At 38.7% G+C, this 16,197-nt stretch overlaps 1 protein-coding gene across 1 annotated transcript; it reads left to right on the forward strand.

Moving 5' to 3' along the window:
- Positions 1-281: 281 nt before the first annotated feature.
- Positions 282-15,441, forward strand: chrnb5a (cholinergic receptor, nicotinic, beta 5a). Its single transcript, XM_088929978.1, has 6 exons — positions 282-518; positions 6,784-6,969; positions 7,692-7,736; positions 8,779-8,888; positions 12,275-13,226; positions 13,992-15,441. Exons 1-6 carry the CDS (start codon positions 282-284, stop codon positions 14,139-14,141), a joined length of 1,680 nt encoding a protein of 559 aa, XP_088786104.1. The 3' UTR covers positions 14,142-15,441.
- Positions 15,442-16,197: the final 756 nt, after the last annotated feature.

Consider the following 16,197-nt stretch of genomic DNA (forward strand, 5'->3'; position numbering starts at 1 on the left):
ACCCCGTGCCAGCAAAAATGACTTATGTTTGTCCTTAACACTGTTTTTTTTTATATTCACGTCTGTGTAAACTGAACTATTGATCTATTTTTCACTTCTGTTTTTCCATTTCTATTGATTTAAACAGCTACTGTATACGAAATTATTTTTCTCTGTGCAGGTCTGCCGCATCTTGTAGTTAATTTAATGCAATCAAACACAATTTAACATGGACATTTTTTTTATGGAAGTGCTGAGAATGCTGAGGAATCTGGGGTACAGTAAACTGGAACAGTGAATGAATGGGTGTTGCGTGTTGGAGGCTGCCGGAGAAGGCCGAGGCAGGATGGAGAGTGACCGAGGGAGAAAAAGGGGAACAGGACTGCTCTGAAAGCGAGCGCAGTCTCCTGGACAGGAACAGACAGGGGGCTGCTGGCCTGGAGCTGGGCAGGACACTGGTATTGACAGGGGAATCAGGTTCGGGGACAGATGTGGAAATGTTCAGGCGGATTCAGAGAGGAAAAACTTCAGTAAAAGAGGTCAGTACGGCTAAGCGCAGTACTGTAGTCTCGGAAGCAGCTCAATGACAGAGCACCGTACCAGTGGTACAAACAGTGTGGATTGATCCATCCTGAGCAGGTCTGAGTAGCCTTGGGTGAAATGCGGCCCCTTGAGTTCACCCCAGGCATGATAACACTTAAATGAAATGGTTCGATTTTACTGGTTTGCCTTTTTAAACACAAACATTATATTTAATAGAAAACACTGAAATGTCAATATATTCTTTGCTCTTTGGGAATTATTAGATGTTCACAGGAGTGTTTAGTATATACAGTACTGTAGCGTGATATCAAAGGCGATTTTGATAGACCAGTTTTCCACATGTAAGGGTTTGCAATACTGCTGACATTCCTGATTATTGAACTGTATGCAAATCAATAGGTAAGGTAGTTGATTAAAGGGCAATTTGTGAGATTTAGTCTTTGTCTGCTGTTCCTAGTCTTAGAAGAGAGACGCAGTAGTTTGTGCTGCCCATTATTTCATGTGATGCTTGGAAGACAAGATGAAGAAAAAGTCCCAAGACATTAGGCTGCCTTGTATAAGTGCTTTAAACATTTATACCTTAGCAATGCTGCAAATCTCTGCTTGATGTCAAAATGTTACGTTTTACAGGGCTTTTCCAAAAGCATACCCTGTCGATTTCAATAGCAATCCAGCCTTTACTATGCATTTTGCCTTCACAAGACACTGAAGCCATTCACTCGCCAGTTGTTAATTAACATAATTCATGGATACAGCCATAATTTAAGGGGAGGGCGAACACTTTGTACATGAGCTGTATTCTTATCAGAGCTGCCTGCCATCTTATGCAGGAGCACTCTTTTCATTGTGTGACACAACACAACCACAGGAATCTCAGTGGTGGTCAGCTGAAGGCCATTCCTAGGCTCTCACTGGAGGTGTACAGGGCTCGATCTGCTCTTCAAATTGAGTATTTTCTTGCTGCTTGATCTACATGGGAGCACAGACAACCCTATGTCCTTGGGGTCCAGGAAGAATAACAAACCCAAATATTCATCAAATAGACATCCATATCTTTCATTTTCTTACTCTCCGATTGCTTAACTGTTCAAGGTCATGTGGGACTTTTAGGAATGCCTCATTTTATACGTTATTTTAAATTTGTACTGCTTTTTGTCCTTATCATTTGCTAGATGGCCTCATTAAAGCAAACTCCTGGAAATCTGTTTTTATTGCACATTTTAAACGTGGAAGTGTAAAAAAAGTCAATGCCTTTTGAAAACGGTGGTCCTGACATATGCTGGTAACAGTGCTCAGTCCTTGAGTAGAACAGAACTTTGGAACTATCAGACGAAAATCTAGGTTAAAATTTACAGCAGAAGGAAAATGAATTACCACACTTAAAAAATGTATAAGAAAGGTTTTCTGAGATTCATGAAAGCTTCATGAAAAATTCATGAATGAGTAGATAACTCTCTTCTGCAAAGGTGTCCAGAGCAATGACAATAACAACCTAGAGAATTTATTAACACAACCGCCAAATGCAGTTTGTACATAATTAAGTGCAGCAATCAAAATTTACACATTCTTAGTGTGATTAGAAGATGTTTATTCTTTTGTTTTTTTTTATCATACTATTACAAATTAGGGTAAACAATTATGGTGAAAAGGCAGGAAATGACCAAGAGGATAAATCAATAATTAAAATGAATAATCATAACCTCGAACTTTCTGCCAAGAATGTGGTTGGTATAGTTAGAGGCACCTGAATTCTTTGTTCTCTGACACAGTTTTGGTGAAACAAGTAATAATTCTGGCACACTTGGTTAAACAAATATTTATTAACAGTGACAATACACACACTACACTAAACGCATCATAAGAATACAACACACAACTTCCCCTGTGTACAGTACAGGTTTATAGACAAAGCATTCCAGAGTCTAACTGTCCAGAAAAATAGCAGACTCTTACAAAGTATTCAACACTTATTGCCTACAAAGGCCAAAAGAAGAGATAATCTGCCTCCTAAACCAAATCGAATGCAACCTGTGGTTACATTTCTCTCTCTGCAAACCCACATGCCACAAAATAAATAGGAATAAATCTCCCTATTCTAAAATGCACCCACAAACTAGGAGAGGGCATTTTTAGCAGAGGGATTCTTTACTCAGGAGATCCGAGTTCCCTAACAAACACCCTAAAATGCTCTATAAAAATATCAAGCTCTCCTAGCAAAGTTCAAATACTTAGCTCAAACCTGATCTTTATGAAAGACCACTTGTCAAGACCTCTGGCACACATTTTTTTTGTCCCAGTCTCCCCTTTGTTCTGATTCATTCCCCTGTGTCTCTCCATCTTTAATCCTTCACATTCATCACCCTAATTAACTAAGGTAAACCAGAAGAATCATTTGATGGGCGTTTCTCACACCCAGCACAACTAAGCAAACATCCCTTGTTTCAAAGCTGCAGGAAGTGCAAATGTTAACACAAGCTAGGGGTTACCTAGATTCTTTGAGACACTTCCATAGTCACCTCACAGTCTGTAACAATACATTACTATTTCATTTGAAATAGCCAGCATCAGGAAACAGAGGGCAGTGAGAGGTTATACTGTACACAGTTTACGGGTGGTTATTTTGATTTGTATCAAGTAAAGAACCTAATGGAAACAAGTTAAATGAGTCAGTTCTTAGTCCATATGCACAGTTTGTTAAATAAATTCTGCTAAGCCATGACGTCAGAAGCTTCTGACTTGTAAATAGTAGAAACCCACCATTACATGCTGAGTCTGTAATGTGTAGTTGTGTAGTTGATAGGTAGGTTTGAAGTTGTGACTTAATACAGTATGTGCTCTGCCATCAAGGTTTTTTTCTTTAAACTTTATTGATTATGTTATAGTTAGTATTTTATTGGACACTTCCTGCCTTCTACTGTTAGATTACTAAGATTATTCCTGTATTATGTACTGTATATGATAAATAACATCATAAGTACATCACTCATGTGCCTTACAGGTCCATATCAGAATGGGCTGAATTTAAAATCACTTAAACCTTGACCTTTTGTGACTTCCACAAAATTTGAATCTTAACTAGGTGTAGGGGATTGACAGGAAGACTTGTTTACACTATCACAAAGGAGTCAGGGGAAATGTGATTAAAAGTCTTCTGTGGTGCCATAGTGTGCACCTATAGGACACCAGGATGCATGTTACAGTATGTTTTATATTGTACGAGTAGGGTGGCACAGTGGTTCTAGGGCTTTGGGTTCAATTCTGGACCTGGGGTTCTGTCTGTGTGGAGTGTGTATGTTCTCCCTGTGTTCTCATGGGTTTCCTCCGGGTGCTCTGGGTTCTTCCCACATTCCAAGCCATACTGGTAGGTTATTTGGCTTCTGGGAAACATGAGTGTGAGTATGTCTGTGTTTGTGTCTGTGTGTGCCCTATGATGGACTGGCATCCCATCCAGGTACGGTGGTATCCAGCCATGTGTCTGTACAGTAGGTTGCCGAGATAGGCTCTGGCTCCTCCGCAACCCTATAACAGAAAATGAAGGGATAGATGATATAAATAGGAACAAAAGTTATAAAAGCATTGATCGGGAGTAAAGTCTTACAGCTAGTGATTACTCTTCTACCTAAAGCCTATATCGCCAGCTTTGCCAGACAGACCTGTTGTTTTGGTCCCAGAGCGTCCCAAAGATCAGGTGTAGCAGCTTATGTGTTTCCCTTGAGGCAAGTTCTGATTTAGATTTGCCTTTTATTACAGAAGTCTCTGACTGGCCCACTTGTTCTCCAGAGAGAATTTACACTAGTATATCTATAAATATGTACAGTATATAAATATATTTGATGTAAATAATAGCTACGTAATATCTCATATACTGTATATAATTTCATCAGATGTCTAATTAGAACTAACATTAGGGATGCAGACCAAGACAATGAGAACAGCACACTCTTGTCTCTTTGAACAAAGTGACAGATGAGAGATTACAGCCAACCAAGGATTGTGTGCACACTCCCATCCACATATAGGCCTGCCTGCAAACTCTACTTTTTTATTGCTTTGTTGTCTCTTTGTTCATCAGAGTGATCTGATCTCTTATTTTTCTCACTGTTTCAAAAAAGTTCCCTGGGCTGCTCTAAAGAGCCCCAGAATCCCTGTGGAACGAATGCGAACAGTACAGCTGCAGACAGTGGCAGTTTACAGTTTTTCTAAGTAAGCAAAGGCTCTTGGCCTCAGTCTCTTGGGCACTATATTTATAGCTTAAGGGTCTGATGTACTGTAAGCCTCCATTCTTTGGAAACCAAGCCAAGGAAAGATTAAATAAACTGTGAAAATATAAAAGTTTCTCTGTTTAAAAAAGATTATATGTAGTGAGAACAGAGTTCATTTCTGTGTGTCTTATTATTAGGTAAGAAGGTGCCTTATTTTGTTATTCTTGATATTATACTGCTTATTATTTATTTTATCAAAAGTGTCAGTAGCTGTCATTTAATGACAGTTGCCAGAAAGGCACCAAATTACACATAGTAAAATGTGAAATGAGTGTTTTCATGGGAAAGTTACTGTAGGTCATAACAATCCATAAAGAAAGATTTTTCTTCTGTCTATTGTAGGAATAAATAAATCACCCAGTAACTCTCAATTGTGAAAATGTGGTCTGTCAGTGCAATTTTTTTTAAAACAAGTTTGAATCGCAGAATATTTTTTGAATAATCGCCGTACTTCCTTTGGAATTGACAGTTGTTAATCGGCTTGACATACTTCAGTTTCACAGGGAAAATGAAGACCTGTGCTTGTATTTCACTGACAAAATGTACCTGTTGAAACCATTTCTTATTTGATCGCATTGATCACAATTTATGCTCCATATTGCCTTGTAGGAGAGGTGGCGCTGATTGGAGAAGTGGCATGTCTCTCACTGACATCACAACTAGCTCACAGGCACCTGACAAGTCCAAAGCTCCTGGTGTAGGGCCCCCTGAGAATAATTTGGCTGATTCAAGGTCCATGTGACCCTGTTTGTGTTTATTTTGTGCTGCTGCCTGGGGAATCCTAGTCACAGTTGGCGAATGACATCCCAGGCTTAAATTGTGGATGTCTGTGCTGCCGGATATTAATTGTACTCAAAGTTAGCGCCATTAGTGAATAGCCTGCTTTTGGTAACTTTGACAATGGTCACTTATTACAAAAATAAGAATACACTCATACCCCGGTATAGGAACGTTTGGTATACAAATTTTCGCTAATCCGAACATGAAGAATTTGTACCTTGTAATTTGTTCTAAAAACGAATTTTCGTTAATTTGAACTTTGAAGCTGGAAAGTGACGGATTTTGGCCGAGAACCTTGTGCGAACATTTGAATTCAGCACCAAAGAACAGCTGTTTGTTCCTGACAGTAGACAGGTATTGTGGTCAATGATGCCGTGAGGCAGCAGTGCTTTGCTTATGATCACAGCAAAATTTTCAAAGTGGTTTTTTGTGTTTGTTTTGTAGTTGATTTTCATTATGGGGTCTTAAGGAAGAGAAAATGATTCTTTAGCAGAATAGTCAACAACAGTATGCACACCGATCTATTACGAAAGAATGAAAAATGTAAATATGATATCATTAATTATTTTACAAATATAGGTGGCTTATTTGAGTAAAACTGCGTTGTTCACTAAGCTTGCTATAGTGGTCTGTATAGTATTATATGTTTAGGGTGGTTTTTGAGTAAACTTGTCTTCGGTTCAGAACGGAGTGGAATTTTCCCCATAACAAATAATGGACTTTTTATTTTCGATTTATGATCTCCTGCCTTCTGAACAGATTTTCAGGAACAAATTAGGTTTGGATACCGGGATATGAGTGTACAAACGACATACTTTATGAGATCACTTTATTGGCCATATACAATTTCTTGCATTAGGAATTTGTCTTTTTCACATACCCCAACTTGCTCTCCATGAGACACACAGACAGGGAGAGAAGCTCGGGGTCAACCATTTGTACGGCACACCTGGAGCAGCTGGGGTGAAGGGCCTCGATCAGGGGCCCAACAGAGTAGGATTCCTCTGCCAGCCGCGGGATACAAACCGACAACCTTCCAACCACAGGCGCAGATTCTTAGCCACAGAGCCACCACACCACCCCTTTATATGTTGTAAGTTAAAGCACAAGGCGTAGGCTTTTTAAATTTTGACTTGTGATGTTTTAGGTTTGAGAGCATTTGATCCCGAGGGATGTATAATTTGTACACAGAGCTGAAAGCGTTTCTGTCCCTAATAAGTTGAAGCCTAATCAGCTGCGTTATTTCTCTTCTATTGCAGCCGCCTATGCAGCTGATGCAGAAGAAAGGCTAGTGAGCTACCTGCTGGGCCCAGAGCGCTACAACAAGTTAATTAGACCAGCTGTGAACAGGAGCCAGCTTGTAACCATTGCCACTCAAGTGTCCCTCTCACAGCTCATAAGTGTGGTAAGTCAAATGAGGCAATGCGATTCTGTGAATTACAGAGGTGTGATAAAGAAATTACCGTAATGATGCTTCATGTACAGTGCCTTGGGAAAGTGTTAGCCCCTGTCCAGTGATGTCCTGTTTTGTTGAATCACTAAGATGGACACGCTTTTTAAAACTGTGTGTTTTTAATCAAAACGTAAATAAAAATGAACAAATAAAATACGTTGATTGTATAAGAATTCAGTATAGGAAGCACCTCTGGCAGCAATTAAAACTGTGAGTCGTTTTGGGTAAGTTTCTACCAACTACATGGGACATCTTTGGAAGGGGGCGAATATTTTGGCAAGGTACTCTGTTTTTGCAGGCACGTCGCTGTAAGGATTCACTTTGTTTTGTGGTCGAACAGTTCAACAAACAACACCTCGTCGTTCGGAATGAGGTTTGGCAAAGAAATAGAAGAAAGGCATTTTGCAGCGATGCCCAATAATGTTGCACAGATGCATGTAGTTAGTTGGAAATTATAGCAACAAGTGCTACCTGGTGTTCCAGTATTGGTGTATAGTCAAGTATAGTAAGGCAGCTGTTTGGTGATGATGACTTGTCTTTAGCAGTGTTGTAAAGTTGCCGACAAGAGGTGAATGAGAAATGACAGGTGTTTAGTGGTGTCCAGGACAGAGAGGTATTCAGCTAGTACTCACGCAGTCTGTAAGTCCTCACTGTACTCTTACTCTCTTTGACAGAATGAAAGGGAGCAGATAATGACCACAAATGTTTGGCTCACACAGGTGGGTGCTGTACTTGTACTCTATGTTTATTTCTTTTTACTGTTCATGACCTTTCAGTTTAAAAGGTTTATTTAAAAAACTAATGTACTGCAGCTGTCATTTCTGGCAGTGTCCTTTCCTGTAACATCCTTTAAAAATAGTTTGTGTATTTGATGGTCATTTTGTTTGATTTATTGTATTTTTTTTCTATGCATTACACAGTTAACCCACAGATAAAATATAAAAATACAACATATTAATGTCAGTGTCCTATGAACTCCTCCTATCCTTGCCAAGACCATAAATTAAAACGAGACTTGAAGACTTTGAGAAGACTCACCAAGTCTCTGGTAAACAACAACCTGTCACCAAGTTCACATGATGTACTGGAATGTATTAATTGTGTATCTTAACATAACACTGTAGCTATTTGATTTTTGAAATTGTTTTCCATCAAGTAAGCGTGATCCTTAAAATCTTCTTTTACCATGAGCATTTCCTGTGGCTTAGTCACTTTAAATTCGCTGCACTGCAGGGTCCAGAGTAAAACCTCAGCGATTTCCACACAAAGCGTAATCCCATGCGCTTTGTCGAACAGTGCTGCCCTATGGAGTTTGATCTACAGCCGTGTGGCAAAAGCGCCATAAACAGAAATTCAAATTTAATGTTAAGAGGTGTGGGGAGCTGGGGTGCTCAGGTTCCCCTTCTGCTCTCACAGAGATTGGATGGTGGCCCAGCATTTTCAGTTTCCTAATAATGGAAAACCACTACATCGATGAGGCTGTGCCCTAACGCTGCAAAGGCTGAACTGGAGACTGAGAAAGGAGAAATGTACAAATATCTTGCTATCTGCACCTATTTTAATTAGTTATTTCCTACTTAAGAAGATCGTCCTTGAAAGTGGTGTGTTACCAAAAGTTATTAAAAAAGCACACGAGGCAGACTGACAATCAATCCATTAAGGCTGTTACACGGTGCTGATATATTATGTGTTTATGTGTGTAGGTGTGGATTTTGTGTGAAAGATTAGTCCTTGTTTGATGGCTTAATTTTACTGCCACAGGAGTGGAATGACTATCGCTTGAAGTGGGATCCCCAGGAGTATGAAGGCATTAAGAAGCTCCGAATTCCATCCAAGCACATCTGGCTACCAGACATTGTTCTATACAATAAGTAAGTCCACACTGCATAATTGCACAGTGTTCTGCTGGCTAATTAGTTCTGCAGTCCATAGCAAATTAGTACATTACCATGCTAATTTGACAAGTAAAAAAAATCTTGACTGCTAAACACAGTTCATGATCTTTCAGTTGTGTAATCCTAGATGGTTTCTATTTTTAGGAGAAGGGGTTGGGAGGGTGTTTGTTTTTTGCACCATTGCTTGACTCAGTATCCTGACCAAATTCTTTGAAAATGTTAAGAATAATTAAATGTACCGTATGACTAATCGCTCACACACTAATGAGGAAGTCACGCACCTCTCTTAAGCTTTTGGAGCCCAGTAGGCCTGACAACAAGATACAGCTCACTTGGCAGACGTGAAATGCTTTCACTTGGATATGTATTTTTATGTTTTATGGGTAACAATTATAACTGAGGTGCATATGATTGCTTTGGTCACCACATTTACAAACAGTAGCTGTGGTAGCACAAAACACAAAGGACATTTCCATCACTTTCACCCTCCTGACAGAGCAGTGCATCTAGTACAGGCGTTCACTTAAATGTAACTTCTGTGGTTTAAAGATATTTGAATAATTCCATCATGGATTTGGTACTGTCTGAGTGGGATGACAGATTATGTAAGTCTGTGCCCCAGTTTTGATCTCTGAAAATCCAGTCACCCTTTTGAAGAAAGGTTTTATCCATTAAGCCAGGCTACATTTCTCTGTGCTTAGGTTTTTGTGTTGGTGTAAACTCAGGTTTTTAAGCTTTTCAAATGTCGTGCCGCTATTAATCCTCTGCCTCAATAGAAGAAAAGGTTGAAAGATCAGTAAATGAACTTCCTACAACATCATTTCTTTATCTTCAGTTTTCTTTTTTAGTATTATTTCTTGTATATCATAGCTGCAGTACCATATTTACTACAATTTAATTATTCTCCACATAACATTATGTGGTGCATCAGATTTAACCTGCGATTTTACTCCTCCCCCACCTCAGTACAAACATTACAGGAAAATAACACAAATCGGAGGTTTTCTGTTAAACCTTTGAAAATTTTTTTAGATTTACTCGGCTAACAGTAAAACAATGTTGAAATAATATTTACCTTAATATTAGCTGTTTATACAGTGGTTCAGCCACTGGCACTAAAGTACAATATGACTAAAGTTACTTAGAAACCATACAGTTGTATTTTAAGAGATGTTCAGTTTAAATATTGTCTGCTCATACTGTTTTATCATATCAATGTCGTTGATTAGGAGCAGAAACTTCGCTCACGATTTCGAATGCTGAAATTTTGTAACATTTTGTCTTCAAAACTATATTGTATTTATCAACAATAGATGTCATACAGTCCTGATCCGGCTTTTCTGCTGGTCAGCTGCTACAGCAGTTGACTGAAGTTGGCCTCGTCCTTGATTCCTGTAAATTGGTCTCTATATAATTACCTCTCTGAAGCCTCAGCCCTATGGGCGCGAAAACAAAATGAGGATTGTTGATTGAGGTAGAATGGGCATATGTCACACGATTTACAAACAGCAGATTCTAGATTATTTTCAGCCCTTTGTTATTTAAAATGAACTGGAACACACTTCACTAAATTCTGTTTTCTGTTTCTATGGCAATCAAAACTGAGGCATTGCAAACGCAGTGCAGAGACACTGTATGGTCTCACTCTACCCAAATCAGGATTAGGGCTAAGTGTATTAGCATGGATTAATCACACAACCACTGTGTGGAAAATGTGTATCAGTTGGAACTGCCAGTCTCTAAGGGTCCTTTGCTTATGAGATTATGTCATTACCAATGCTTCTGCACTTGGATTCCTAAACAGAAATGATTTTGAGGGGCGGTGTGGTGGCACAGTGGTGAGCTTTGGTGTCCTGGAGTGCTGGGACCCTGGATCAATTCCTGAGACGCTGTCTGTGTGGAGTTTGTACGTTCTCCCAGTGTTCACATGGGTTTCCTCCAGGTGCCCCAGTTTCCTCCTGCAGTCCAAAGACTGGTATTATTGGCTTCTGTAAAAATTGGCCTTGGTGTGTGATTGTGTGCCATTGCTATGGACTGGCGTTCCATCCAGGGTGTACCCTGCCATGCGCCCATAGCTTGCTGGGATAGGCTGTGGCTCCCCTACAACCCTGAACTGGAAGAATGGGTAAGGAAATGGGTGGATGGAAGTATTCAATAGGAGACTTCACTTTAGAAAGATTTAGACACATTAGTGTGTAGTTTCATCTGAACACACCTTCCCCCCCACAAACTCACTAAAAATATTACATCTGTGTAAATCAGCATTTACTGCAAAGGAATAAAGTGATTAGAAAATGTGTGAATGGATACAGTAGGTTCTTGACATGGGAATGAAAAATGTTACATATACTTGCAAACAAAAGCAATGTTTAAAAGTCATAACTAGTCCTGTTCCTTACTCTGGGATTCAAAGAGCAGAGAAAAAAAATGCCATTTATAATTCTGGATTCTCATTTGCTTTCTTTGTCTAATAGGATTGTAATAGCCAAATGCTATCAACACATGTACTTTACTCTCAATGTAAAGATTGTTAAGCTAGTAGATAAATGCCCTTTGTTACAGAAGACATTAAAATACATACATGTGACATTAAAAAGCATAGTTTTCTGTGCCTCTGTTCAGAGAATACAGTAGCTATAGACTTCAATAGCTCTTTTACTGAAGGTAAAATTATGTTGATTCAGACACATTAGTGTCTTAATTAGTCAGTAAATTAGTGTAAATTAAATTAGTAGACTCAAACTTGGAATTTGTCACTGAAAAAAAAAATAAAACAACCAGGTTCTGTTCTTTGTTTAAAATCCCTGCACTGAATTATTTTGGATGTGACTTTGTGAAAATTAAAACTAAGCCATCCATGTACTGCCCACTGTCTGAGGAGTACTACAACAAGAGATTAGAAGAGTAGTTTAAAAACATTAAGACATTACAGCTGTCAGAACAAGCTTACTAAATTCAGTTGATTTCAGGTTGTGACCCACTTTAACAAATCCTTCATTTTAAGCGGGAAGCTTGCAAAAAAATTGCTGACCGCTGTCTGATATTAAGACATATTATTGAGTTTGTACAACAGTTCAACATAAAATCTATTATTTTCATTTTGTTTTTATGTTTAGCTTTCACTGTTTATGGATAATTCTGTCCAGATGGCATCTTCACTATCACAACTTCTGTATCTCATCTAATTCTATATCTCATCTAATATTATTGTGTATTTCCACTCAAGATGTCTTAGAATAAAAATAAACATATGGTTTAATGCAGTTATTGTGTTACATTGCAGAGATTACTAAATAGTGAAATTTGTGAAGTTCAGAACTGGTGGCTGTTTTAATCTATCTGTTGTTTGTATTCTTGCACAGTGCTGATGGAACGTATGAAGTTTCCTTCTACTGCAATGCTGTTGTATCTAGCAGTGGGGATGTCTTTTGGCTGCCACCTGCCATCTACAAGAGTGCGTGCAAAATTGAGGTGAAGAACTTTCCTTTTGACCAGCAAAACTGCACCATGAAGTTCCGCTCCTGGACGTATGACCGCACAGAAATAGACCTGATCTTGATGAGCGACTTTGCAAGTCGAGACGACTTCACTCCCAGCGGAGAGTGGGACATCGTCTCCCTTCCAGGAAGGAAAAACGAAGACCCTGAAGACGCTACTTATGTAGACATTACATACGACTTCATTATCAAGAGGAAGCCCTTGTTTTATACTATAAATTTAATAATCCCCTGCGTTCTTATAACATCCCTGGCGATACTGGTCTTCTACCTTCCCTCAGACTGTGGAGAGAAAATGACGCTCTGCATTTCGGTGCTGCTCGCTTTAACTGTGTTCCTGCTCCTGATCTCTAAGATAGTTCCACCTACATCGCTCGCCGTTCCGCTCATTGGCAAGTACCTGATGTTCACCATGGTTCTGGTGACGTTTTCCATCGTCACCAGTGTCTGCGTGCTGAACATCCATCACCGGTCTCCCAGCACACACACGATGCCCGAGTGGGTAAAAAGAGTGTTCCTGGACAAGCTCCCAGCTGCGTTGTTCATGAAGAGGCCCGACAACACCAACGTCAGGGAGAGGTTCCACAGAAAGCAGCAGAAGTCCCACCCTGACCTCAAAGCGGGCAAAGGTGATGCCGATTCCTTCTACGTCAACGAAGAATCTGCCAAGAAATATGGGTGGAAAATCAGCGACCTGCCCGAAAACACAGAATTCAGGAAGCGGATGACCATCAAATGCAACCCTGACATGGAGGAGGCGGTGGATGGTGTGCGGTTCATCGCCGAGCACATGAGGAGTGAGGATGATGATGAAAGTGTAAGTAGACTAGATAACCTTATACTCTCCCACTCTTGGTGTGTCATGAAAATGCAAATTAGAATGAAAAGAGATTGTTATCCTGGAAGTAATCCTTTGAGAATGGCCTAGAATGTAGACAGTCTGGCACATGATAGTGTGATAATTTACACCATTTAGATTTTAATTATGCAGTGAATGTTATTATATAAAACATTGAATTCTATCTTGCAAAGAATATTACATATATATCTTCATCCTGTATTATTATACTTATAGAGCCAATGTGTTTTATCTGCTATTGATAGCCAATCTCTCCCTTTTTTCTGTAGCTATAGAAGGTCTTCAAATTAAGGTCTAAATAGAGGAAAAATAAGTACCAGTGTTTATTTTCTTTTTGCAGTATTTCAAGCACCAAATACATTTTTGTGTCTATGGAATAACAGCAGTAATAATTGATTTCATGCCTTACATTGTAATAATCATAGTGTCAACTTGGAGTCACTTAAAGTGGGATTCTTACCTGTCTTCCATTGGACATATTGTCCTTTTTTATGAAAAATAACAGAACTTATTTATTTAGTTGAAACTTACTTTAAATGTAGGTTATAATTAAGCACACTGGGAGAAGTGCAAGTGATAACTACATTTTTCACCTTTTTATCATTTATAGAATACTGGAAATTAAAGTTTAAGATTAACTCTGCCAATGGAAATTACTAAGGATATTGATAATACAGTAAGTGAATTATGAAATCTAATCCCTGCTTTTTCATTTTTCTTTAGATAATTGAAGACTGGAAATATGTGGCCATGGTTATTGACCGACTTTTCCTGTGGATATTTGTATTCGTCTGCGTTGTTGGGACGGTTGGACTTTTTCTTCAGCCTTTGTTTCAGAATTACAACTCTCCACATGTGGCAAATAAAGAATAACTTTGACACCACATATTGAAACACAACAATCAGATACCATTTTTAAAGTTTACAAAAGGTCACATACTTAGAAGCAACTCAGGACTTTCATTTGATGGCACTAAATTAAAATGTGTTCTTTTTTTTCCAAATACAGTTCTAGAGTTTTTGTCACGATGTGGAGATTATACAAGTAATAAAACTGTACAGATGGAAATTGTACCTTGATTCCTTATCCCAAAGAAGAACAAAGCAATGTAGCAAAATCAAAAGGGTAATGATGACAAATTAATAGAGGGACTTCTAAAACTGTGTGTGAAAGGAAAACACAATAGAAAGAAAAATGGGGTTCTTTAATGGGAAGATGTTTTACATTCTAACAGTTTATTCAACATAGGAAGAGGAATTCAACATGGAGATAAGAGGAGGAGATCTGTGGACAAGAGCCCTTGAACATCAGACTCTAAAGCAGTAGAGCATATTCTCATTTGTTGATTTACAGTATACAGGGTCATTTTATTTCCGTGCAAAGTCAATCTTCTAGAAGCACGGTTTTATTCATAGGAGAAGTACAGAGGGAAAAAGCTCTGTCATTTCAGGGACATCCTGCCTCAGAATTGGTCTCATTGCCTCAGCATTGGGGTCTGCTGTCTCAGTATTGGGCCCTACTGCCTCAGATTTAGGGACCACTTACTTAGTATTGGGCCCTGTTGCCTTAGCATTGGGTTCTGCGGCCTCAGAATTTAAACAAATTCGTATGGTGTTCCTGACTACAGCTCCATTAACGCAACACATTCTAATCAATACCTCCGGGTCTAGGGTTTATGAAACTACAAGCACAAGAAAAGGGCCGGGAGATGGCTTCATGGTGAACATAGGTATTTAAATGTAGGTGAGACACAATTCAGTGACAGTCTTCCAGTGTTCTCCTCAAGTTTCATGTCAGTGAAGCAGAGCTTTCCACTTCTAATAAGATCTATACTCTGTGTATGTTATATTTGTAGCAGAAAACATGCTGTTTTCACCACTGTGAGTCTGAGCAGCCTGTCAGCCCCACAAAATATATCTGTCTAAAGAATATTATATTCTCTGCTCCTCTGAGGTGTAGAGCCATATCTTCACTGTTTTGTCTAACAGATGTACAGTATGACAGCTTATTGGGAAATGTTGAAAGTTTGAAAATGTGCAGAATATCCAAAATAGAAGAAATAAAAATGTAGACCTAATGGAAAAGCATGGCAAATAGCTTATCTTATGTACAGAATCTTGTTTCATTTCTAATTATTTTTTAATAAAAAATATATACAGTTGTTTCATTAAATATTGGGATATTCAATGTATTGTATTCAAGATAGCCAAAGCTCTACACTAAAATGCAGCATATTTAAGTAAAAAAATTCTTTTTAAAATCACTTTAATTTCAACTGAGATTCAGAAATCCAGAGAAGGTATTCTTTTAGCAAAATGAAACTGCTAGGGGTGTAAACGAATAATATGTGTAAATAAAAGATTACATCTCTAAAATTGTTTCCTTACGCTAAATGTTTCAGCTTGTTTGCAGTGAGCAGCTTTACATAAAGATGTCAACAATTAGTACCAGAGGAGAGTTTAAGAAATGCACTAGATGCTTTGTGAGAGAGACCACAAAATGATAAAAAGGCTCATGTTGATTATTTACACTTGTATGGAGTATAGGGAAAAATAAATAAGGTTATATACAGTATGGGCAGAGCGTATTTGGCCCAAATATCTAATTAGGTTGCTAGTAGCCAAGTTGTCCAGTACTCTTGCCTAGCATTTGAAAGAAGCCAGGGTATCTGCTTCAACAACATGGCTGGGATGATTGTTCTATGTTCCCTTTAGATTAAAATTACTCCTACTCTTAGTTTTCAATGTACCTTCCTGCACCCTGTCAGAAGAGTTCTGCTGGTGTCATGGTGAAGACGAAAGGTATAATAGTGTAATCTATGAGTGCAGGTTGTTCTAGAACTACATAGGAGAGAGGCAAAGAAAAACAATCAATACATGCAACCAACATCTTAAGCTGTAAGAGGATTTTGAAAGGATTCCCAGTGTT

The sequence above is a fragment of the Atractosteus spatula genome, chromosome 1 (assembly GCF_055471065.1).
Source record: "Atractosteus spatula isolate fAtrSpa1 chromosome 1, fAtrSpa1.hap1, whole genome shotgun sequence".
NCBI lineage: Eukaryota > Metazoa > Chordata > Actinopteri > Semionotiformes > Lepisosteidae > Atractosteus > Atractosteus spatula.

Bases quoted from the DNA above. Each gene is read 5' to 3' on its own strand.
- chrnb5a (XM_088929978.1), top strand. From the start codon at position 282: ATGGGTGTTGCGTGTTGGAGGCTGCCGGAGAAGGCCGAGGCAGGATGG. The intron at 519-6,783 runs GTCAGTACGGCT...GTCCCTAATAAG, and splicing joins GAAAAACTTCAGTAAAAGAG to TTGAAGCCTAATCAGCTGCG. The intron at 8,889-12,274 runs GTAAGTCCACAC...ATTCTTGCACAG, and splicing joins GACATTGTTCTATACAATAA to TGCTGATGGAACGTATGAAG.